The sequence below is a fragment of the Oryctolagus cuniculus genome, chromosome 6, assembly GCF_051225735.1.
Source record: "Oryctolagus cuniculus isolate XC-2025 breed Fujian yellow rabbit chromosome 6, ASM5122573v1, whole genome shotgun sequence".
Lineage (NCBI taxonomy): Eukaryota > Metazoa > Chordata > Mammalia > Lagomorpha > Leporidae > Oryctolagus > Oryctolagus cuniculus.
The window spans coordinates 68,254,120-68,278,147 of NC_142872.1; the positions used below are offsets into that span (position 1 = coordinate 68,254,120).

The 24,028-nt window shown below is 47.7% G+C and overlaps 1 protein-coding gene across 6 annotated transcripts in view; it reads left to right on the forward strand.

Annotated features, from left to right (window-relative positions):
• The first annotated feature begins 9,482 nt into the window (after nt 1-9,482).
• The window catches only part of RNF130 (ring finger protein 130), a 142,331-nt gene continuing 127,785 nt past the window's right edge, over nt 9,483-24,028 (forward strand). For all 6 annotated transcript variants that reach the window (XM_008274988.4, XM_008274990.5, XM_008274987.5 and 3 more), the window contains exon 1: nt 9,483-10,184. In XM_008274988.4, coding sequence (XP_008273210.1) covers nt 9,734-10,184 — 451 coding nt within the window. In that variant the 5' untranslated portion in view covers nt 9,483-9,733. The remainder of the gene's footprint in view (nt 10,185-24,028) is intronic.

The following is a 24,028-nucleotide window of genomic DNA, read 5'->3' on the forward strand; positions in this document are numbered from 1 at the left end:
GTAACAGAAGACAGAAAAGGGGAAAGAGAATGAGCTCCAGGGCTTCCCTCCCCAACATGCTTCAGGCCTGCAGAGGCCCCCTCTTCGCTCCCAGAGTTGAGCTCCGTCCATCAGGAAGGTTCCTTCTTTAGGCTAGTCCTCACTTGGGACATTCAGGATGATAGGACATCAGAGCCCAGGCCCAGAATATTCCTGGGCCCCTGCCTCCCTTGTCTCTAAGAAACCTCCCACAATGTACTTTACACAAAGACGTGTAGAAGGGTGTGGAGAGAACATCTCAGGACGGTCTTTGTAAGTCCAGGTTCCTTTGCCCAGGTTTCTCCATTGCCGTGAGTGAAGGCTGCCACCCTCAGGGCCCTGTGTGGGCAGCAGGAAGAGAGAGCCTGGCCATAGCCAGAATATGCCATGAGCAGAGTTTGCCAATGTATGTCCAAGTACTGAGGGCTGCTGCTCCATCAAAAGGTGCTGAACGAGTGAGTGGATGGATGAGTGGGGGACTTCCTGAGCTCTTACCTCCTCCAGCCTCTGCAGCAGGGTCAGGCTGGGAGCAGGGGCTGAGGGGGCACTCAGTGATCTCTCAGAGCATCCGCCCCCTTGGCCACAATCTCTCAGCACCCCCACGGGACTTCATCTTCAACAGTGAAGATCCCAGGAGAGCTCTTTTCGTCATAAGTCTGAGTAGATGTAGACCGCCTCCCCCCTAACCCCAGACTTCCTTGAGATTCTTATCTACCATGGGGCACAAACTTCCCCGGGAACTGATAGTCACAAATGACACCCACCTGTGCCTCCCACAGGTCCCATGGGCTGGCCCCCTTCTGCCTTTGTAATGGTATTCAGCACCAAGCCAGCACAGTATTTCTTTTTTTATATTCATTTATTTTTTGACAGGCAGAGTGGACAGTGAGAGAGAGAGACAGAAAGAAAGGTCTTCCTTTGCCGTTGGTTCACCCCTCAATGGCCGCTGTGGCAGGCGCACTGTGGCCGGTGCACCACGCTGATCTGAAGCCAGGAGCCAGGTGCTTCTCCTGGTCTCCCATGGAGGTGCAGGGCCCAAGCACTTGGGCCATCCTCCACTGCACTCCCAAGCCACAGCAGAGAGCTGGACTGGAAGAGGAGCAACTGGGACAGAATCCAGCGCCCCGACTGGGACTAGAACCCGGTGTGCCGGTGCCGCAAGGCGGAGGATTAGCCTATTGAGCTGCGGGCTGACACAATATTTCTTTTTTTTTTTTTCTTTCTTTATTTTTTTTTTTACAGGCAGAGTGGACAGTGAGAGAGAGAGACAGAGAGAAAGGTCTTCCTTTGCCGTTGGTTCACCCTCCAATGGCCGCCACGGCCGGTGAGCCTATCCAAAGGCAGGAGCCAGGTGCTTCTCCTGGTCTCCCATGGGGTACAGGGCCCAAGCACTTGGGCCATCCTCCACTGCACTCCCTGGCCACAGCAGAGAGCTGGCCTGGAAGAGGGGCAACCAGGACAGAATCCGGCGCCCTGACCGGGACTAGAACCTGGTGTGCCGGCGCCGCAAGGCGGAGGATTAGCCTATTGAGCCGCGGCGCCGGCCAACACAGTATTTCAAGTAAGGACATCTCATGGGAACATTGCCAGCATTCATATCTACGTGTGGCCTTCATGGGAGATTTCTATTCAATGCAGGTACACACGGTCAAATCAAACTTAGGTCTCTTTTTTCACCCAAAGGATGGAGATGAAATCATTCAGTGTATGCAGAGTATGTACTGAATTGTGTCCTTTGTTTCCAAACTCCTCCGTTGAAATCATGAGCCCCATGGTGACTGGAAATAGAGCATGTGGAAGGTAGTGAGGCTCAGATGAGGTCTTGGGACTGTCCGAGGACACAGAGATTGCTCTGTCTCTGCTGTGTACTGTGAGAAGGGAGCTGTTTGCAAGCCATGAAGACAACCCTCACTGGGGGCCTAATTGATTGGCATCTTGATCTTGGACTTCTAGATGCCAGAAATGTGAGAAATACCTGTTATTGAAAACTCCAGTCTATGGTGTTTTGTCAGAGCAGCCCTCTTTGACCAAGGTGAGATTGTAATGGAGGAGTCAGCTAAAGGCCACTTGAAGACACAACCCCAATTGCCAGCCTTGACCCTCCTCCAGCAGATTCTACCTACCCAAGCTGACTTCTGATAGGGTCCTCAGTGGTCCCTTGATGAATCATCAGAAAATGACCTTTTTGCTAAGATTTGACACATAGACATTGAAATTAGTTCTGTTTCTTTATTAAGATTTATTTATTTATTTGAAAAGCACAGTTATGGGGTTGGGGGAAGATCTTCCATCCATTGATTCATTCCCCAGATGGCCGCAACAGTCAGGGCTTGGCCAGGTGGAAGCCAGGAGCCAGGAGCTTGATCTGGGTCTCCTATGTGGGTGGCAGGGGCCTAAAACATTTAGGCCATCTTCGTCTGCTTTCCCAGGCACATTAGCAGGGAGCTGGATCAGAAGTGGAGCTGCTGGGACTCAAACCAGTGCTCATAGAAGAGGCTAGCATTGCAGGTAGCGGCTTAACTTGTGGCATCACCATGCTGGCCCAGAGGATAGTGTTGTTTTGTTTTGTTTTGTTTTTTGACAGGCAGAGTGGACAGTGAGAGAGAGAGACAGAGAGAAAGGTCTTCCTTTGCCGTTGGTTCACCCTCCAATGGCTGCCACGGCCGGTGCGCTGCGGCCTGCGCACCGTGCTGATCCGAAGGCAGGAGCCAGGTACTTATCCCGGGACAGAATCCAGTGCCCCGACCGGGACTAGAACCTGGTGTGCCAGCGCCGCAAGGATTAGCCTAGTGAGCCGCGGTGCCAGCCGATAGTGCTTTCATAATTGCAAAAACAAAAACAAAAACCCACACACACATTTTGGGGCCAGCACTGTGGTACAGCAGGTTAACGCCCTGGCCTGAAGCACCAGCATCCCATATGGGCGCCGGTTCAAGAGCCGGCTGCTCCTCTTCCAATCCAGCCCTCTGCTGGAGCACCTGGGAAAGCAGTGGAGGATAGCCCAAGTCCTTGGGCCCCTAAACCCACATGGGAGACCCTGTAAAGGTTCCTGGCTCCTGGCTTCGGATTGGTGCAGCTCCAGCCGTTGTAGTCAATTGGGGAGTGAACCATCAGATGGAAGACCTATCTTTCTCTCTCTCTCTCTCTGACTCTCCTCTCTCTGTGTAGCTCTTTCAAATAAATAAATAATTTTTAAAAAATCCGCATTTTGATAATAGAAAAAACAGTTAAGGAAACTAAACTCAACATGATCTTCCCAAATAAACACAACTCTTTGCATTTTCTAGTCCCTTTCCAGTCTTTGTTCATACATGTGGACTTGCTCTGTGCAGCAACAAGCAGGGATTTATTTTGTGTTCTGCTTTTGCCCTCAACAGAACACTGTAAGCAGTCTGCACATTGCCACTGCTCTCTTGATATGTTAGTAGCTGCATAATCACCCTCACACTTGTTGCACCATAATTTCCTTAACAAATAAATGACATTATTTCCGACTCTTTTGTCCCTGTAGCTGATGTTGTATTGCCTTGTGTTGGACGCTGGTCTAAAAGCAGCCTGGACACTGTGTCAGCTCCGAGCTGGCAGTTCACATCCTCCTGTGCCACATGAGTCCCCACACTGCTGGTCTCCAATATCAGACTCTCAGTGGATCACAGGTGACTTGGAAATGGCACAGTTTCCTAGCCTGGTGACATATCTGAAGAAAGGCTTGGAATGCAGGGTCTACTTCTGCAGGAAATCAGCCTGTGGTCACCTCACAAGAAGTGGATCTGGCAATGTGCATGGGCTTCCTTGTGAATGGGACAGAAGCTGCCCTGGCCTGCTCCATGCCTATGAAGCTATGTTGGCCCTGGGTTGGGGGCTGCTACCCCTCCATGAAACACTCCATTGGCAGGGCTGACAGGCAGGGTGCCCCATATTTCTATGGTCAAGATTCAAGTACCTGACTTGAGGCAGAGAGACCTGATGTTTTCTTCCTGGAGGAAGCAACACCCTGATGAAGTCAGCCCTTGGTTCAGCTACCCAGACCCTACAGCACCTGGGTGCCATCCACTCCGAGCCCTTCTCTCCCATCACAGGAGCAGCTCCTTAGCCTGCTGGAAGAATCTCTTTCTGTACATGTTGGACCAAGTCTGTCTCTTCTGCCTGTAAGCAGAGGGTGTTCCTGGATGCACCAGACCTCCTGCTGCAGGGGTCTTCAAGACCCCGGGGATCCTGACTCCATGTCAGCAGAGGGGAAGGCTGGCCAGACCCAGGCCTGCCTTGGCCCAGCCAGCGCCTCCTCTCTCTGTTCTTTGTGATTCAGTCATTCATCACTTGGGCCAAACAAACCTTGACAAAGGACAAAGTGATGTCTTCGATCCTGCTAAAAGGCAGCCATGCCGGCAAAGCATCCCAGGGGAGGGATCAGGCCCAGGCCCCACTAGAGTTCCTGGATAGAGCTCTTCCAGCCGGCCAGACTTCCTTGACTGAGCCAAACGCAAGGAAATTCAAGGATCATCTGAATCCCCAGCCTGGCGCCAGCCTGCAGTAGTCAAACAGGTGAGGTCCTGGAGCCAGCCTGGACTGGGCTTGCTGCCAGCAATGCCACTCCCTCCTCATTAGCTGGGCAAAGAGCTTACTTCTCTGAACTTTGGCTTCCTCCTCTGCAGAATGGGTGCAATACCCACATCTGAGGGGCTTCGGGAGGACTCCACACCAATGTCTGTAAAACGACAGGTTCCAGATCAGAGCCATTTCCCTGTCACTGCTTCTCTGTCTTCAGGGGTGTCCACAGCGTCACTCAGCAGAACCCCAAGGCCTCTGGGATGAGCTCCAGGTGCTTGTGAGCATGGCGGCCCTCCCCCACTGTGCCCCCACCATCACTTCCCTAAGGACACTCTGCCAGTACAGGGAGGAGGGCAGCTTCTTTCCTCCGGTGGAATGTCTCAGAGGTGAGAGGATGCTGGGCCGGGTCCATTTCTGAGGTTCCCAGTACATTAAAAATGCGGAAGTTACAGGAATTGCGGCAAGTTCAGTATCTACATCAGGGAAGGAGAATCCTTGTGTGTGAACTGCAAAATGCTCATGAAAAATGAAATGAAAAGATGTTTCTTTTGGTGAAAAGTATTTGAAATCATACGTATGAGTGCATTTGTGTTATTGACAAGATACTTGCGTTCAGTACATTTCCTGGTGAATTCCTAGCACAAGATGCAAGACGTCTGGGGGTGGACATCTGCTGATTAAGAGTTGCTGGAGTTGTGGCTGTCACCTCAAAGTCTGAATTTCTGGGGAAAGATACAACCCAATCCCATGGAGCAACTTCACTAGCTCCCACTCCAAGAGCACAGTGTGGTGAGGGGCATCTTTAGGTGATTGGGAGCAGTGGAATTAAGGGTGGGATACGGAACCCAAGCAGCCACTGCTACTGTTTGAATATGGTTTGAATGTGCTCCCCACAAAGGTTCTGGGAGCTTGGTCCCCAGTGTGAGGATGCTCAGGTGTCCTAACTCTTAAGAGGTGGGGCTCAGTAGGAGGTGAATAGGTCATGGGGGCTCTGCCTTCATGAATATGTTAATATTGATCTCTCAGAGGGGCTTGGGTCTCAAGGGAGCGAGCTTGTTCCCTCCGGGATGGGTTGGTGTAAGGAGTGACCTTGGCTCCTCCTCTCCCCACCTTCTGGCTCAAGCACCTGTCCCCTCTGCATGTGGCCATTTCCTTTTCTGCTTCTCTGCCACGTTGTGCCACGGCCAAGCGCATCCTTCTCAGGATGCCAACAACACGCTCTTGGGCCTCCATAGCTGGAGTTGAATAACGCTCTTTGCTTTGTAAGGTGCCCAGCTTCAGGTCTTTTCTTACAGCAACAGAAAATGGACTAAGTCATAAAATGGTTGAGGAAAAAATTCTTCAAATACAAGCCACAGTGTATTTGTCATTCATCACTGGACAGCAATAGCTGAGACGGGCTACTTCGCAAAGAGTGGCCGGACAGTTCCAGAACTGCAGTATCTGGGAGCCTCGGCCAGTGATGCCGTTCTCGGGGCACAGTCCCGAGCATGCGCAGAACCTCGCCGGGTGGAGCTGGGCTGCACAGATGTGTCTCTTCTTGTAAAGGCACCTGAGGGGCAGCGCCCTAACAATTCTATCCAATCCTAACCACTTCCCAAAGGCCCCACCTCCAAATACCACAGCCGGATTAAGTTTCCACCCAGTTAATATCTCACAACGGGAATTAAATTTCAACCCGTGAGGCCTTGGAGGACACTCAGACCACAGCCCAGCCGCAGCAGAGACAGCGTTTATAAAGAAATGGCAGCAATTGCTGGAGTCAAGCGGTGGGCACACCGTGCTTCATGATGCTCTTATTTCCTTTATTTGACAGCGTTTGACAATGCTTTGGGATGACAGAAACCAATGTCCTGCGGAATTTTCTATCATATCGTGCCCTGGCGACAATGAGAGGCATAGGTCCTTCCTGCACGCTGTCAGATCCAAGTACTTTTAATTAACTCACACTTTGAACTTAAATAAATGTTTTAAGGGTAGCTTTGTCCAAAGAAGACATACAAATGGCCAATAAGTACTTGAAAAGATACTAACCATTAGGGAAATGCAAATCAAAACCACAATGAGCTACCTCCTTATGCTCTTGAGAATGGCTACTATTAAAAACAAAACAAAACAGAAATTAATGTGCTGGCAAGGACAGAAAGAGATGGGAACCCTTGGGAACTGCTGGTTGAAATGTTAAGTGGTGCAGCTGTTAAGCAAAGCAGTATGGTAGTTCCTATTCCTACAAAAATTAAAACAGAGAATTGCCATTTGATACTGCGAGTCCCCTTCTGAGTATATACGCAAGAGAATTGAAAGAAAGGTCTTGAAGCAATGTATGTACACTCATGTCCACCACAGCCTTATTCACAAAAACCACAGGTGGAAGCCACACGAGTGTCCCTGGATGGGAGAATGGATAAGCAAAATGTGGTTCATACATACAATGGGATGTAATTCAGCCTTAAATAGAAGGAAATTCTGGCACACGCTACAATACAGAAGAGCCGTTTTAGACATTTTACTAAGTGAAATAAACCATTCACAAAACAACAAATACCATACGATTCTGTCTACCTAAAGTGCCTAGAGTAGCCAAATTCATAGAAATTCACAAAAATAGTGGTTGTCAGGGACTGGGGATGTGGGGAAGGAGGTGTTTAATGGGTTCATGTCTTCAGTTTTGCAAAATGGAAAGTTCAAGGGATCAATGTTGATGATGCTTACATAACAACATGAATGTCCTCTATAGCTACAAAGGGTTCTTGTGGTAAAACTGATGCTACATGTATTTTACCACAATTTCTTTAAAAGATTTATTTGTTTATTTGAAAGGCAGAGTTACAGAGAGGCAAAGGCAGAGAGAGAGAGAGAGAGAGAGAGAGAGAGGTCTTCCATCTGCTGGTTCACTCCCCAGATGGCCGCAATGGCCGGAATTGAGCCAATCCAAAGCCAGGAACCAGGAGCTTCTTCCAGGTTTCCCACGGGGGTGTAGGGGCCCAAGGATTTGGGCCATTCTTCACTGCTTTTCCAGGCCATAGCAGAGAGCTGGATCAGAAGTGGAGCAGCTGAGACTCGAACCAGCACCCATATGGGATGCCAGCACTGCAGGCTTTATCCATTAATGCCAAAGTGCCTGCCTCCTTATCACAATTTTTATAAGGTAGCTTTGTAGTACTAGTATAAATAAAAATCCCTTTGTTCTAAAGAAAAGTCTTCCATAGAATTAAAAAAAATTACACCTCCAAATTAGAAAGTTACACTTCACCTCTAGATGCTGGGGTCTGCCGAGGGTGTACACAGAGATGTCGTGTAACCTTATTTACAGGGGAATTCAGCAAGTGCCAGAGAAGAACTCTGGAACTAACTTTCTCCTTGACAAACTCAGTGGGGCTGAAAGAAGGGTGCCAGGGCGCTGGCTTCTCCCCATCTGGTTTACATGGGGTGCTGTCTGTGGGCCACCATGATTGCTTCTCCTGCCGGCAGGCATGGCAAGCTCACACACTTGGCACACCCTTGTGAGGACAAGGGAGCACATTAGGCAAGAGCGGCAGGGCACGCTTAGGGAGAGGAGCAGAGCAAGGAGCCCCTAAGCAAGGAAGAGCTCCAAGCAGGTCCCAAATGTGGCCCTGGGTGGTATGGGCAAGGAACTCCAGGCCCTTGACCCCAAGGATTCCTTGTTCTGTAAGGCAGGCCCCGGTAGAGACAGGCCAGAGCATAGCCTTCTTTAAATGCTGGCCCAGGGTGGGGGCACAACTGCTTTGGTCCTGGGATGGTACTTTCTGGAGAAAAATGAGTAAGTAAGTGCTACTCCAGAGGCCAGAGCATGGTCTAAGCAGGCCCAGGTAGGGGGAATGGAACGCCAGGAATCAGACGGGGGAATGGGCTGACAGGACTGCACCAAGGAGGGGCACCAGTGTGCGTCCCATGTTTTCCACCAGCCCTGCATTCACAGCCTCTTCCTGGAGGCAGTGGTTCGGTTTTCTTTCGGCAAGTGCCTGCCCTGCAGGATTCTTAGCACCGGTCCTCTGATAGGGGATGCCTGTGTCCCAGGGGGTGACTTAATCCACCAGCCCCAGAACAGAGCGCCCCATTAACAGACAACGTGTGTGTATCTCTGTGTGTGTGTGCGCACGTGTGTATGGAAGTGGGGGTGGTGTGAGCGTTTGGGAGGTTGAAGGTGGGTCTCAGTATCTGTCAGTTCAGCATCAGTGCATTCAACCAACCCTCGGAACCAAAATATTAAAAAGAAACTGCATCTGTGCTAGATATGGACGGTCATTTTTGCTTGTCATTATTCCATAACAATACCATATAGCAATTTTTATATAGCATTTACATTGTATGGGTATTAGAAATAACTCAGAGATTTCACATACGGGTTGGGAGTGTGTAGGTTATATGCAAATACTGCACCGTTTTACTGGAGGGAGCTGAGCAAGCAGGATTTGGGGGAGGGCATTGGGGGTTGTCCTAAAACCAAGCCCCTAGGGAAGACTGTCCATCTTATTATCACCCGGGGCTCTCGCAGGTTTTCTTCTGGTCTCTGGAAGTCCTTCCAGACCATTCAGCTGCCCCTGCAGTTCCAGGTCTAGTAGGCGCCCACACTCTAATTCAGTTTCACGCTCTCACCCATGATACTGATTACTCCACTTGCACAGTCAAATCTAATTTTTTATTTAAAAAAATTTAAAGCTTCAGCTTTCTTCTTGTGCATTCTGGCCTCGGATTTGTCCCCAAGCCTTGTAAGGCACCCAGGTTCCGGGCCCCAAGGCTACCGTGCCTGACGGACAAACTGGTTCAACGATGGCTCCATGGCGCCACGGCATCCTCCAGTCCGCGTGCGGGCGGGCGGGAGCGGACAAGGTCTGGCGCGCATGCGCGGGGGCGGGGCTGCGCCTCGGGCCTGCGCGTTGCCGCCAGACAGGCGGGGGCGGGGCGGAGAGGCGGCGGGCGCGCGCCAGAGGCGGTCGCGGGGCCAACCTGACTTTGTTCCCCCTTGTCCCTTCTTCGGGCGCACCCTCCTGGAGGCGCCCCTCCCCACCCCCGCCGCGTGCTCACAGGCGCTCCCTCCCGGCGAACCCGGCCCGTGGGCATGGGGGGAGTCCGCCCCCTCAGTCCTCGAGGGGCTCCGAGGAGCCCGCCGCGCGCTCCCTGACGTACTGTCCTCGCCGAAGAGTCCATGGGCGCGCCCTCGCAGGCCGGTCGCGGACGTGAGGGCGCTGGGCCGCGCGGCCGCGGAGCCGAGGAGAGCCGTTCTCGTGACCGGCGCCGCGCAGGCCGCGCGCGCGCGTCCCCGCCGCAACCCCGGCCGCGCCCGCCCCGCCTCTCGCCGCCGGCCCGGGAGCCCGGTCCGCGAGTGGCGGCGGCGGCGGCCGGAGGGACGATGAGCGGCACGGCGCGGGCGGGCCCGGCCCGGCTCGCCGCGCTCGCGCTGCTGACCTGCGGCCTGTGGCCGGCGCGGGCGGACAACGCGAGCCAGGAGTACTACACGGCGCTCATCAACGTGACGGTGCAGGAGCCCGGCCGCGGCGCCCCGCTCACGTTCCGCATCGACCGCGGGCGCTACGGGCTCGATTCGCCCAAGGCCGAGGTCCGCGGCCAGGTGCTGGCGCCGCTGCCTCTCCACGGAGGTGAGTGCCGGCCTGGGGAGAGGCCCAGCGGGCTGGGGGCCCGGACCCTGGTACCCGCGGTCCCCCTCGCGTCCGCTTGGGGTCCGGGTCTCCGTGGGCAGATCCCGGCCTTTTGGCGGGGCGTGGGGGAGGGATGAAGCTCCGAGGCATGATTGGGTTTTTCCCTTTCTTTGTGAAAAGCCTCAGAGCGTTCTTTTTCCGCCCGGTAGCTTGTTTACTGCAGGGCATTGAACTGCGAGTTTGCAGGGGCAGGCAGCGAGACAAAGGAGGTGGTGCAAGAGCGCAAAACTCCTTGGTGGTGGTGGTGGTGAGGTCTTAACCTGTGTTTCCCTGTGGCCAGGTCTGTCCCCCTCAGTCCCCCAAAGCGCGGACTTGGCGCTGCTTTGGCTCGCGAAGGATGGAGCCTTTTTCTAACGCACGCATCTGCCGTTTTACCCGCGTGCCCGGCGAGCAGGGGGTGGAAGAGGAAGATGGGCATCGTCCCTGTTGCTCTTGGCTCTTGCTCTGCCCTGGAGCCGTGCTGTAATTGCACGCCGGAACGTTTAACACCGCGCAGGACCCGCCCCAGGTGCAGCTGGTGGCCAAGTCCCGGTGCCATCCAGGGGGAAGGGGTGAAATGTTGAATTGTCTTGGAAGCCGTTTGGCTGGCCCTCCTAGTTCCCTATAAACGTGGGCTCTGCTGAACTATTTAGTGTGAAGTCTATTTGTTGAAGTGTCTGGGCGCTTTTTAAAGGCCGTATTTTGCACATCCTGGAGGGATTTTTCTGGTGGGTGGTCCGCTGGCAACTTTTGGAGAAATGTCCACTGGCTTCTTCACCCCCACCCCCACCGTCACCCTGAGAATACTGACAGGGGATTCAAAGCAAAAAACACTGCTTTTCATGTGAAGATGACCTGAAGTAGGCAGTCTAAATGAGGTGAGGGTGTTTGTTTTTATAGACTGAATGCTGGAGCATCGTGCCCCTCTGAGATCTGCGTGTGTATGTGTGTGTGTGTGTGCACCCGTGTGCGCTCTAAATTTCTGGAGGCTGTGGGGCTGGGAAGAAGAATCGAAGAATCGAGGAAAGCTTTTTTTTTTTTTTTTTTTTTTTTTTTTTTGTAGTCCCTCAGCTTGAAGTGGGCTTTTACAGTTCTTTATACACCAACAGGTAGATGCTTCCCGTGTGTTTCTCATCCCTACTTTGTTAAAAAATGGCTTTTAGGATCCCAGCTTGGCTACAGAAGCTCCCTTTGTCTCTGGTTCATTCAGTAAATGTTTGCGTGGTCTGTGCCAGTCTCTCGGGTTGGGGCACATAATGTTGCCAAACGGTGGCACTAACAATGGGAGCCTATTTTCTGGTGGGGAGAACCGTGAGGGTCACGTGGAAGGGAGGGAGGAAGAGGAAGAGGCAAGCTGTGGAGCAAGAGCTGGCCCCGCACAGTGTTTTGAAATCTGTGGTTTGTCTTTGGCGCTCGGTTCCCGTGGGCCCCACAAGGCCCTCGCTTTAAAATCTGCTCCACGGTTGTCCATGTGCTGAAACTACTCGTTGCCTTCCTGTCACCTTTCTGTCACCCCAGACAAAAGCCCCATCCTTGAGAGAGCTTGTTGTAGGCGCTCCACTAGGGCATGTGTGGACAAGGTTAGTCCACCCCTCTCACTGGAGAAGCACTGTGGACGCTTTGAAGATTCCTGGTCAGACCTGTGTTGAAGGTGTGTGGCATGACATGACACCTCCGAAGTGGTTCTGTCATGCCTCAGTACCTACCTCGTAAGGCTGTTGAGAGGTTTAAATGGTTCCTGAATTTCTTTTTTTTTTTTTTAAGATTTATTTATTTACTTGAAGGGAAGAGTGACACAGAGAAAAGTGGAGGAGGGGATTGATTTTCCATCTGCTGGTACACTCCTCAAATGCCCACAGCAGCCAAGAGCTGTTAACCCGACTGAGTCTCTGAATTCATGGGGTTAGACATGGCAGCACTGAACCAGCCTGGGCAGTGTGAGAAGACTGAATGAGATCAGGTCCTCTAAATTTCTGCCTTCTCTCCCTTCCCTTGATTCTCTAGGGGAGACTCTCCATGCCTCATGAGATTGCTCCAGGTTTTCTCATGGTGTAGTGGTGGTGACCCCACAGGTAGTTTGAGTCTGGCTTTGTACCAAGGGGTCTTTGTTCTTGCAACCCAACAAATACTTATTTAAAATCCTTGGGGCTGGTGCTGTGGCATAACAGGTAAAGCCGCTGCCTGAAGTGCCGGCAGGCCATATGAGTGGCTGTTCAAGTCCCAGCTGCTCCACTTCTGATCCAACTCCCTGCTAATCTGCCAGGGAAAACAGTAGAAGATGGCACAACTTCTTGGGCCCCTGCACCCACGTGGCATACCCAGAAGAAGCTCCTGGCTCCTGGCTTCACATCGGCTCAGCTTCAGCCATTGCAGCCATTTAGGGAGTGAACTAGCAGATGGAAGATCTCTCTCTCTCTCTGTACCTCTCTAACTCTCTACCTCTCCACCTCTCACCTCTGCCTCTCTGTAACTGTACCTTTCAAATAAATAAATATTTTAAAAAATCCTACTATACGCCAAGCACCATTCAAGGCACTAGGGAGAAGGGGAGTAGCATCAGTGAACAAAACTGATAAAAATCTGTGTTTCTGAAGCTTTCATTCTGGTGAGATCTTTATAAGTTACTCTACCTATAAATTGTTTCTAAGTTGTGATTTATATGAGATATAAGACAGTCTTCTGCTTTTGCAGCAGGAGCTCAGGAATGTATTTAATGGAATGGAATAAATCTGTTAAAATTATTCATGCCTAAGAAAATTATATAAAATTGGAATAATATTTAGTTATTTTCCATTATAATTTTGATTTAGTGAATTTCAGAATCTCTATATTTTTAGGAAAAAAGTGTTCTATTCTTTGTGACCTCCGTGCTCTTACAGTTTTGATTTTAAGGGAATTCTTGACATGTTTATTGAGGACTTAATGTTTTTGACAGTAAGTAGAGTGATGTTCAAATTAAGCATATATGAAAATATATATATACCAGTTATCTAAATTCCTGGCTCAAAACCAGATGTGGGCAATAGATGTGAAATTCATGAAAATTCCTGTGAGGGTTAAATGTTGGATAGAAATGAATATATAGAGAAAAGAATTTTACCATTTTCCCTAGAACTCAACATGGCTCATTTTAAATCTGTGGCTTGACTGTAGGATTAGGAACTCTTTCTGTTGTTTTACAGTGCCGCTGTCAGTCTGGCGTGAGTAACTTACTAAGATTTATTTGTCCTCTAGCTTTAAGGGACAGACTGGCAATTTTTTTCTTAGGTGCTTTGGTATCTTAAAAGTATATTTTGCAAAATGTTGTATTTTGTTAAATATTTCATTAACAAGTGTTGTACTTTGAACATATGTTTTTTGTCAGTAGATTGCCTTGGTGAGTTAAGAGTCATCTCTTTGGATCTGACAAATTTTGTATTTTAAGTAGTAATTCATTTTTAGAGTCCTTATTTATGCACAGACCACATTGCTGTGTTGCTCCTCACTCAAACAGTAAGCTTTAAACTAGGAACAAATCTTGTAATACCTTTGCAGAGCAGTCTGACATGGCTCCTGCCCACTGTGGCATACACACTGTAAATGTGCTTTCTGTGTGTGCACACTGACTTTTTGTTTGAGCCCAGGATGGGGGCTGGGAGAGGAGCAAGTCCATGTTGATGATGTAATTATGCATGCAGATGTGCTGGTGGGAAGAATTTGTTATCAGCCACTTTTTGCTTTGCATACAAAATTTCAGAATTGGATGTTAGAGCCTTAGGGAACAATTTTACAGTGATAGGTCTTTGTGGCTATCTTGCTGACTGTAGTGATGCAATGAAATTTTTACGAATGAGTGCTGGGTTTTTATGTTTTACAAAAGTGGTTCTATTGGATGGATCCTTTTGAGAACCTAAAATTGGTTTCTCAAACCAATTTCTCAAATTCTCATAAACAGTGAAAGAGGTTGATATGGAAACAGGAATTTGGGTGAAAGGAGGCAGAGTCATGTAATTTATAATTGATAGGGGCAAAGGCAGGGGCTACTGGACATACAGATTTCAGAATATTCAGAGAAAACTGCGTTGGATCCTGAGTGTGCAGAAGGGAATGAGAAGGAGATGGAGGGTCGAAACCCAATTTTGGCATAAATCAAGTAACCAGGCAAAAAGATAAAGGAAATACATTTACAATAAATTATATTGAACTCCACATCTTAGAAAATGCTTTTACATGCTGTGTTTTTCCTTCATTTTGGGATGATTTCTAATAGGCTATAAATATTAAAATATTTTTTAAAAACCGTTTGACCTTCCCACCAAATCCCTGTCCAGCTGCCGTCCCAAGCCCCTGAGGAGGGCTGCCTGCACCTGCTGCCTCCTGCTGTTCTCCACATTGAAGACTTTTGATCCTTGTGCCAGTGGTTTTGATAAAGACATCGCATATTTAACTGGTACATTGAATGACAGGGTCAGAATTCCTAAGATCTCAGGATGCAAAATGATGGGCTAAAGCTACCCAAGCTAAGAAAAAGATTGCTAGGAATGAATGCACAGTCCTGATTGGAGTTAATCACCTGACCGGGAATAGTTGAGGGAAGATGAGGCTCACGTGCTCATCCTGTGGCCAGACCTGTGAGTCTGCCTCTGCACAGCACCTGGGCATCTGCCAGGGCATCAGGATTCCACTTCATAGAGGCCCCACGGAACTCCAGCTTACCTTAGTTATGAACAAACTATGGAGCCTCAGTTTGAATGTTAGAAAAGGGAAACACTTCACTGGAAGAAGGATGATGAGACAGATAGCTTCCAAGGCCCCTCCCACCTCGAACAGGGTGCAGCTGTACTGTAGTAAGATGAGTCTTTTAAACAAGCTTGCTAGTGTGTACTCATTAAGGATGGTGATGTGCTTTTCAAACCAATCTCTTAGGACAGGTGGGAGTATGTGTGTGTCCATCCACATTTACTCATACATGCATATATGCAGCAGAGAAAGTGTTAATTTAAACATCATCAGCACTACTTTTGTGAGATTACCCTTTTGATTAAACAATTAAAAATTTTTGCAATATATCAAATCATTGTCTTTTCTAAATAGTTTGAATTTTGACAACAGTCAAGTTATTTAGCAGTACTTATGGTGGTTAAAGTGTCTGTCCGTGCACATGACGAAAGTTGTTTGTTTTTTTTTTACAAGAGAGGGGGTAGGCATTTAGTCTAGACACCCGCACTCATATCAATCAGAGTACCTTCATTCAGTCCCTGGCTGCTGACTCTAGCCTTCTGCTAATATGGACCCTGGGAGGCAGCAGTAGTGGCTCAAGTAATTGAATTCCTGCTACCCAAGTAGGAGACACGGGTTGAGTTCTTGTCTCCTACCTTCAGCTCAGGCCCAGTCCTGCCTTTGTGGGCATTTGAGGAGTGAACCAGCAGATGGGAGTTTGCTGTGTCTCTCAAATAAATAAATAAAACTTTTGAAGAAGAGAGAGAGAATCTGTAAGGGAAACTTATTTTAGATATGTTTGTTAACTGTTCCTTTACATAGTTCTCAGAGGAAATCCAGTATTAGTCTAGTGTTCAGGACCAGTTCTGTTCAACAGTCTTGACTTATTTTACAAAAAGAAACTATTCAAGTTTCTCGGGACCATCTACATTTGTCTGTTTTATCATTTTTAAGTATCTTATGCACTAGGCATTCATTATTTTCCATAAATTGTAGTTCTTTACTGTTGGAGGCAATGTTGAATAAAAAAGAGAGCCCTACAGAAGTCCAACAAAATAAATCACAAAGTACTTAATAAGCACCTATCATGTTACACAGATCCTGTGATGTATGCAGAAGACATGGTATGTTGTTCCTGCCGGCAAGAACTTGGTCATTTTGTTGACGAGATAGCCCTGTTGGACAGTGCAGCCAAGACATGCTCTGTAAGAGACCTTGCAGGCATCTACAACTTGCAGACTTGGTTCTAAAGCAGGGGTCTGTAAAGCATAGCCCAGGGGCCAGCAACCTTTTACTGTAAGCAGAGGTTCATTGTACATTTGTTTAGTGTTGTCTGTAGTGATTTTCAGGCTAGTCCAGTGGAGTTGAGTGGTTGGAACAAGAGCCTACAGGGCCTACAGCTTAAAATGTTTACTCTCTAGCCCTTTAAGAAAAAGTTCACTGATCTCTCTTCTGAATGTTCATTTATATGTTATTTTTTTTATCTTAAATATTATTTAATGGATGAAGATCTGGTTTCTAAATTGTCCCAGATTGTGAGCCCCTGGAAGTTAAAGATAGTGGTGTGTGTTTTAACCAAGCACTGAAGACTGTTCCTGGACTAGTGAGCCCCTGGAGTGTAGGATTGCATTTACTTTTGGGTGTGGTCTGGTAGTGGAACCGGTGGTAGGCATTGTAGTAATCTGTGTATTGGGGGTGCGATGGTGAACATGCTGTGGAGCTTCTGTTACCGTGAAAGATCGTAAACAAAAAGTTATTTGGACTTATAGTCTAGAAAAGTTTCATTGAAAGTGTGGGATTTGAACCCAAACTTAAGAACTTTTGCTTCTTGTTATCATGGAGGATCAGGGCTTGTTCACTGGCCCACCTTAGCTAATGAAACCCAGACACAGTTATGAAACAGTAGAGCTAGGTCAGTGAAGAGAGTTAAATAAGGGAGCTTATCACTGCCCCAGCTTACTACCTAGAGAGAGTTTCCAGGCTGCAATGCAAGGAGGGGCAGATTCAGGCAGGTAGTCTGCCGAGTTGAAGAGATAGTGACCGGGATGAGATTCTAGTGAGAAGGAAGTTGGCAGAGGCCAGCTCAGCATCACTGTGCAGGGGCCACTCGTGTCTTTGGTTCAGCAATGAACTGCACATTTTGTGAAGAACTGCCAGAAGTTAGCAGGTGGGATAATCCAGAATTCACACAAGGCTGGGAATAGTCCTATTCTCGTAATCAGTAGAGTGGGGGACTTCCTAATGTATTGTGTGAAGTGAGGCCAGGCTGGCCTAGGAAAAGCCTATTTTGTGGACCTTTCTAACAAAGCTTACATGCAAACTTTAGTAGAATCTGACTGATTTCTGAGTAACTTTATGGTCCCAGAACAAAGTCCAACAATATGTAAAGGAATACATCAAAATCCAGCTCCCAAAGACATGAAAGCCAAGACTAGGATCTAGTTAAAAATTACCAGTCATGCAAAAAGCAGAAAATAATCACTAGAAAAAGACACAGATAATGGAAATGCAGATGAGGATGTTTAAGAAGCTCTTATAAATACATATACTTAGTATGTTCAAGGAGGTGAGTGGAAACACGAACATCAGGAGGAAAAATGGATGAAAGAGCCATTTCAGCAGTGAAATCAGTCTTGAAAAATGTGTAGGATTGTATTAACAGAAAAAAGGTTAAAAAGTGCAAGTGATTATTTTCTTTATTAGATTTATTTTATTTATTTGAAAGGCAGAGTGCAAGAGAGTGAGCGAGAGCTCTTTTATCCACTGGTTCACTCCCCAAATGGCCACAAAAGCCAGGGCTGAGCCAGGCCATAGCCGGGAGCCGGGAATTCCATCCAGGTAGAAGGGACCCAAGTACTTGAACCATCTTCCACTGCTTTCCCAAGCACTTTAGCAGGGAACTGGGCCTGAAGCAGAGCAGCCAGGATTCGAACTAGTATTCTAATAGGGCTGCATATCACTAGCAGTGACTTAACCTGCTGTGCCACAATGCCAGCCTGAGAGACTGTGTCTTGCTTTGGTGCTTTGTTTATCCCTGGCAGGAATGTAGCTGATATACATGAGGTTCATACCAAGGACCAAGAGTGGAGTTAAGTACTTTACCTGGGTATGTTCCATCCTTGTGGCTCTGGGTGGTATGTTATCCTGTTTGTGGCTGGGGAATTCAAGGCACTCCAGGCTCAAATTAAGTGCCTTTTCTATAAAGCACTTAACAAAATGGGAAATTATGTATGTACTTTCTTGATTTCTGAGGGCAGGGATCCTCTCTTGTGTGCACTCTTGTATATTCAGTAATCACTGTGGTACTGGAATGTAGTAGGGTGGTGCTGAGTAACTGGTGTTGGGCAGATTAGAGTGAAGCTGGGTGTCCATTGGGATTCAGCAAATCTGGGACTCGATATGGTCCATCCAAACGTACCGCCCATACCAGCCACTTCTTCGTACTGCCTGCCAAGAGGGTTTAATAAATTGTGATCTATCCACTCAGAGGAACATTATGCAGACATAAAGGGGATTGCCATAACAGCTGTGTTTATGCTACCAAAGTAAATACGAGGCATTTGAACCATGACTGTGTTAAATTTGCTTATAGTGGACAAGAACTCAAAGTAATTAGTGTGAAAATAAAAATGGTAATGTTGCATTGATTAGATCATTAGTGACATTTCTCTGTTATAAGCACTATTGTTAATTTTCACTACAAAGGGAAAAGTCTTCCTACTGGAAAAAGGGGGGGAAAGTCGTATTCTCTAAAGGGGATATCCAGAAACAAGTAAGTTCTCAACAGGTTGGTTGGTTGGTTGGTTGGTAGTTTATTCCCTAGCTTCAAGAATGGAATGAATTCCAAGCATTGATAGAATGAGTGGGGAAGAAGAAGGTCCTGGGAATATGTTGAAAATCGCATGTTTTTCTCTATAAAAACAAGAGGAACTCTACAGGTCCAGACTACCTGGTCAGAATGTGAAGCAAGCTAAAAAGGTGGCAGGATTTTAAGCAGTTAGTGAATCCTAGAGAAGGAGTGAATCCTAGCACAGACTAAACTTCTGTAATTTTTAAGCAAATATGTTTGTGATGCGAGGTGAGGGCAGGGTTCCCATCCTCGAGTTCACTCACCAAATCCCTACAATGGCCAGGGCTGGGCTGGGCTGGGGTATGGGAAGAACTGGGAGCCAGGAACTCATTGTGGGTGGCAGAGACCCCACTGTTTGAGCCATTACTGCTGCATCTAACAGGGTCTGCAGTAGCAGGGTCTGGAGCCATGTACTTGATGTGGGACTTGGGATTGTTAAGCTCCTGATAGTTTAACAGCTACACTTAATGCCTGCCCAATCTGGACTAATACTTATATAATGGTAATGGTAATACTTTTATTTGTTATTTAGGTTTTCACTGTTTAAATCTGTAGTTTAAGGGGCCAGCACCATGGCTCACTTGGTTAATCCTCCACCCGCAGTGCCAGCATCCCTTATGGGCTCCGGGTTCTAGTCCCAGTTGCTCCTCTTCCAGTCCAGCTCTCTGCTGTGGCCTGGGAGGGCAGTGGAGGATAGCCCAGGTGCCTGGGCCCCTGTACCCATATGGGAGACCAGGAGCAAGTGCCTGGCTCCTGGCTTCGGATTGGCACGGCGCCGACCATAGCGGCCATTTAGGGGGTGAACCAATGGAAGGAAAACCTTTCTGTCTCTCTCACTGTCTATAACTCTACCTGTCAAATAAAAAAAAAAAATCTGTAGTTTAAGCCTGGAATACTTGGTTGTAGAACAGAAAATAATTTTTTTGGAAGATATATTTATTTGAAAGAGTTAAAGACAGAGATAAATATCTTCCGTCTACCGGTTCATTCCCCAGATGGTCGCAACTGCCAGAGCTGAGCCAGGCCAAAGCTAGGAGCCAGGAGCTTCATCTGTGTCTCCCAAATGAGTGGCAGGGGTCCGACCACTTGGGCCATTTTGCCTGCTTTTCCCAGGTCATTAGCAAGGAGCTGGATCTAAAGCAGAGCAGCTGGCATGCAAACTGGTGCTCATAGAGATGCCAGCATTACTGGCAGTGGCTTTACCTGCTATACCACAATGCTGGCTCCAGAAAGTAAATTTTTTTAAGATTATTTATTTACTTGAACGGCAGAGTGACAGAGAGAGATAATCCATTCCCTGGTTCACTCCTCAAATGCCCACAAGAGCCATGGCTGGGACAGCTTGAAGCTAGGAGTCAGATACCCTGTCTGGGTCTCCTACATGGGTGGCCGGAACTCAAGTACTTGGTGCATTATCTGCTGCCCCCCAGGCATATTAGCAGGGAGTTGGATCAGAAGTAGAGGTAGGACTCGATCTCAGGCACTGATATAACATGCAGGCATCCCAAGCAGCAGCTTAACCCACTGCACCACAATGCCCGCCCCAGAAAGTAAATTTTATCAACCTTGAGAATATACAAATATAGATGACAAAGGTAGAGAAATGGAAGAGAGAAAACAAATGTTAAGGATTGGTGAGGGTGCCATTATATATATCTTACAGGGTAGGTGTTTAGTCTGTAGTTGCAGAAGTGAGAAAGGTATGAACTGAAGACAGGCCACTGAAGAACTAATGGGCTACTTAGAAGTGCTGCACTGGGACTGGACAGGTATGTGTCATTGTAGGCCATTGGGCAGATTGGCTCTTCTACATCTGTGTGTACAGTGAGATTCCTGCCCTTTCCCCTTTGCTCACTACAACTCAGTCTGCTCCCTATTTTTTCTCTCTTTTTACCGCAGACACTTGAGCTCAACTCTAGTAGACATACTATGGAATCTCACATTCTGTAGAAACAAAGCAGTATGTCAGGAGCTCTCCTGCTTAGACTGTGAAATCAGGAAATGCTACCATTAAATTCATAAATAGATGTACATGTGTGGGTCTAAAATAATTTGTTGTGTGGGATGGGGATTTGGTGCTTGAAACACACACATCCCATATCAGAGTACCTGAGTTCAAGTCCCAGCTCCTCCACTTCCTGTACAGCTTCCTGCTGATGGGCACCCTGGGAGGCAGCAGATGATGACGGTCATGTACTTTGGTTCCTGCCACTCATGTGGGAAACCCAGTTTGAGTTCCAGGCTCCTGGCTTTGGCCTGGCTCAGCATTGGCTATTTGGGCAGTAAATCAGAGATGGAAAATTTCCTCTCTCTCTCTATCTCTCTCTCTCTCATTCTCGTTCTCTCTTTCTCCCTTTCAAATAAAAATGAAAATAAATAAAATGAAAATAATTTATTGTGGAGGTTCCCACCTTGCCAGGTTTAAGGTGTTTTTGCTGTTTTCGTGAGCTAGTATGATTCTGCCCCTCATTAGATAAAGTGGTGTATCTTTCAGTCACCTCCCGGCTTCTCACTTCTCTCCTTACCCAATAACAGGATCCTCCTGATGAGCCCCACTAGCCTTCAGTCTTGCATCACACCGTGTGCCTTTCACCTTCTTCATGTCTCTTGTAACCAAACAGCTGAGTGATACAGGGGAGATCTTAGAATCCAGCTGCCTGAGGTTTGAGATCATAAATTAAAATTTTAAAAAAGGACACTTAATGAGTACCCTTTCTTGTAAAGAAGTAAGACAGCACTCTGGGAGTTTTACTCTCCACATACCTCCTAGTACCTCCTCCTGCATCTTTATTTTTAGCCCAGACCAATCCTCTGAGCCCTAGATTTGTACATCTAACTGCTTGGTATTTGATATGTTTATTTTAATGTCTCAAGGCCATTTCCAAATTGATAAGACTCTAATGGAGCTTTGATTCTCCCCCTCCTTTCAATCCACTGTCCTGTTCCCCTGTCTCGCCATCTCAATAAATGACATTGCTGTCTGCTTGCCAGTATTTAAACAAACTGCGGAGTTGTCTTCCTTCTTGGCCCCACGTTTCATCCACATCTGGTCTGCCTTCAGAAGGTAGCATGTCTGTCTGTTGGTTGCCATTTTCATCCAGGCTGTTGTCCTCTCTTACTCCATCTTTCTTTGTCTCTCTGCTTCTTCTCTTAACTTCTGTTAATTTTCCCCCTGACACTGCCAAAATAATTGCAAAGGTTCACCTAGTCATGTCACCACTTGTGCAGACCCCTGCAATGGCTTCTCATCATCCTTGGGATGGAAACCTGGACTCTCTACTGTGGTATGTAAGGCACCCACTGTGTGGTCTGGCCCAGTCCTTCCTCAGGCCTTCTCACCCTTGCTCTCCTGCTGAACACATTTTGGCATTCTTTTGGTTCCCAGGGCTTCTCAGATTTCTTTACATTGGGTACCTCTGGCTGGCATCCCCTGTCTTCTACCCTGTGCTCCCATATTCTGCCTTTGCTGTGAGTGGCATTTCACACTTTGTTGGTTCTATGTAATGGCCAGGTACAGGAGCAGATTGGGGACATGGGAAATGCATCACAGAGTCTTAGAGCCCAGTGGCTGTCCTAAGCTTGCTATGGTCTGAAAGTTGGTTTCCCCTCCAATTCTTATGTCCGATGTGATGATAATAAAAAGTGGGACCTCTAGGGTTGGTTAGGTCGTGAGGGCAGAGGCCTCGTTAGTGCCCTTATGGAAGAGGCTGGAGAGAGTGTTTGCCCTTTTGCATCACATAAGGACACACAGAAGACATCTTTGAAGCAGAGAGCCAACACTGCCTTGACACCAGGTCTGCTGGTGCCTTGATGTAAGGCTTCCTGGCCTGTAGAACTAGGAGCAATACATTCATGCTGTAAGTTGCTCAGTCTAAGATAATCTGTTACAGCAGCCTGGATAGACTAAGACATGGGTTGGATTACATCCCACAAAAATTTATATCCACCAAACCTCACAGTGTGACCTCATTTGGAAATAGAATCTTGGCAGATGTAATTCGTTAAGGGTCAAAATGAGATCATGCTAGCATAGAAGTGGGCCCTAACCCAGTGACTAGTGAGTGTCCCTATAAAAGAGGAGAAGCTGCAGAGACCCACAAAACTGGGGCTGCAGGGAGAAGGAGGTGGACAGAAGTGAGTGATTCTGCCCAAGCCACGAGGCACAGAGACAGTCACCAGGGGTGAAGGGGTTCTTGGACAGTTTCTATCTGAGAGCCTCCAGAAGGAATGGACCTTGCCCACACCATGATACAGATTTCTGGCTTCCAGGGCTGCAGAACAATGCATTTCTTTTGTTTTCAACCTTATGTTTTATAGTTTACTATGGTAGCCAAGAGAAATTAATAAAGAATAAAAAGGGAAACCCAAACTTGAACACATTGTCTCAGGCTTGAACTCACCAGTGCAGAGGAGAGTGAACTGTTCCCTGAAGTCCTGTAAGTTTTCTGTAATCCTAATCACTGCCTCATCCTGAGCTGACTGTTGAGCAACCCTTTCTCATGGAGACTGCACCTAAGCCATACACTTCTATCTTTGCTGGATTCAGCCAGTCCATTCAGTCGTTTGAGCTGTTTTTCAATGTTTCTAGCAGCTTTGTGTCACTAGTGAACATACTGTGTATCTTCTACGTTTAATCTTCTGGGGTTATAGATTCCCTTAAAGACTTTGATGAAATCTGTGGGCATTTCTGCAGAAAAATGCCTACTCACGTAGATGTATAGAAAACTTTTACTAAGGCTTAGGATGTTCAGTGGCTTCTTAAAGCCCCAAATGGCCCATGAACCCTGTGCTAAAAATCCCTCTTTAGTGTGCTGCTAAAAACCTTCTGGGATGGTTGACAAAATTCCATTCATCGATACTCTTGGGGGTGAGTATTTCACAGTTCTTGAATTCACTTAATTGACTGCATTTAGCATATCTTAACGATATCACAAATAATATAATCATATATTTTGGTTGGGGGGGGTGGGAGTGGGAATCTTATTTACTCTGTCCTGATCAGTTAGGCCAGGAACACGGCAAGAAAGGGAAAAAAGTGACTTCTGTGGTGTAACCTCCCAGTGGATTAGGACAACACAAATTTAATTTTCCTTCACTTCTGGAGGTCAGAAGTCTGAATGGGTCGCACTGGGCTGAAATCAAGGTGTGGGTGAGGCTGCGTTGCCTGCCAGCAAGCCCCCCAGGACCATCCAGTCCCTGCCCTTTCCAGCTATCCTTGGCAGGTGGCTCCTGCCTTCACCGTCAGGTCTCTGATTCT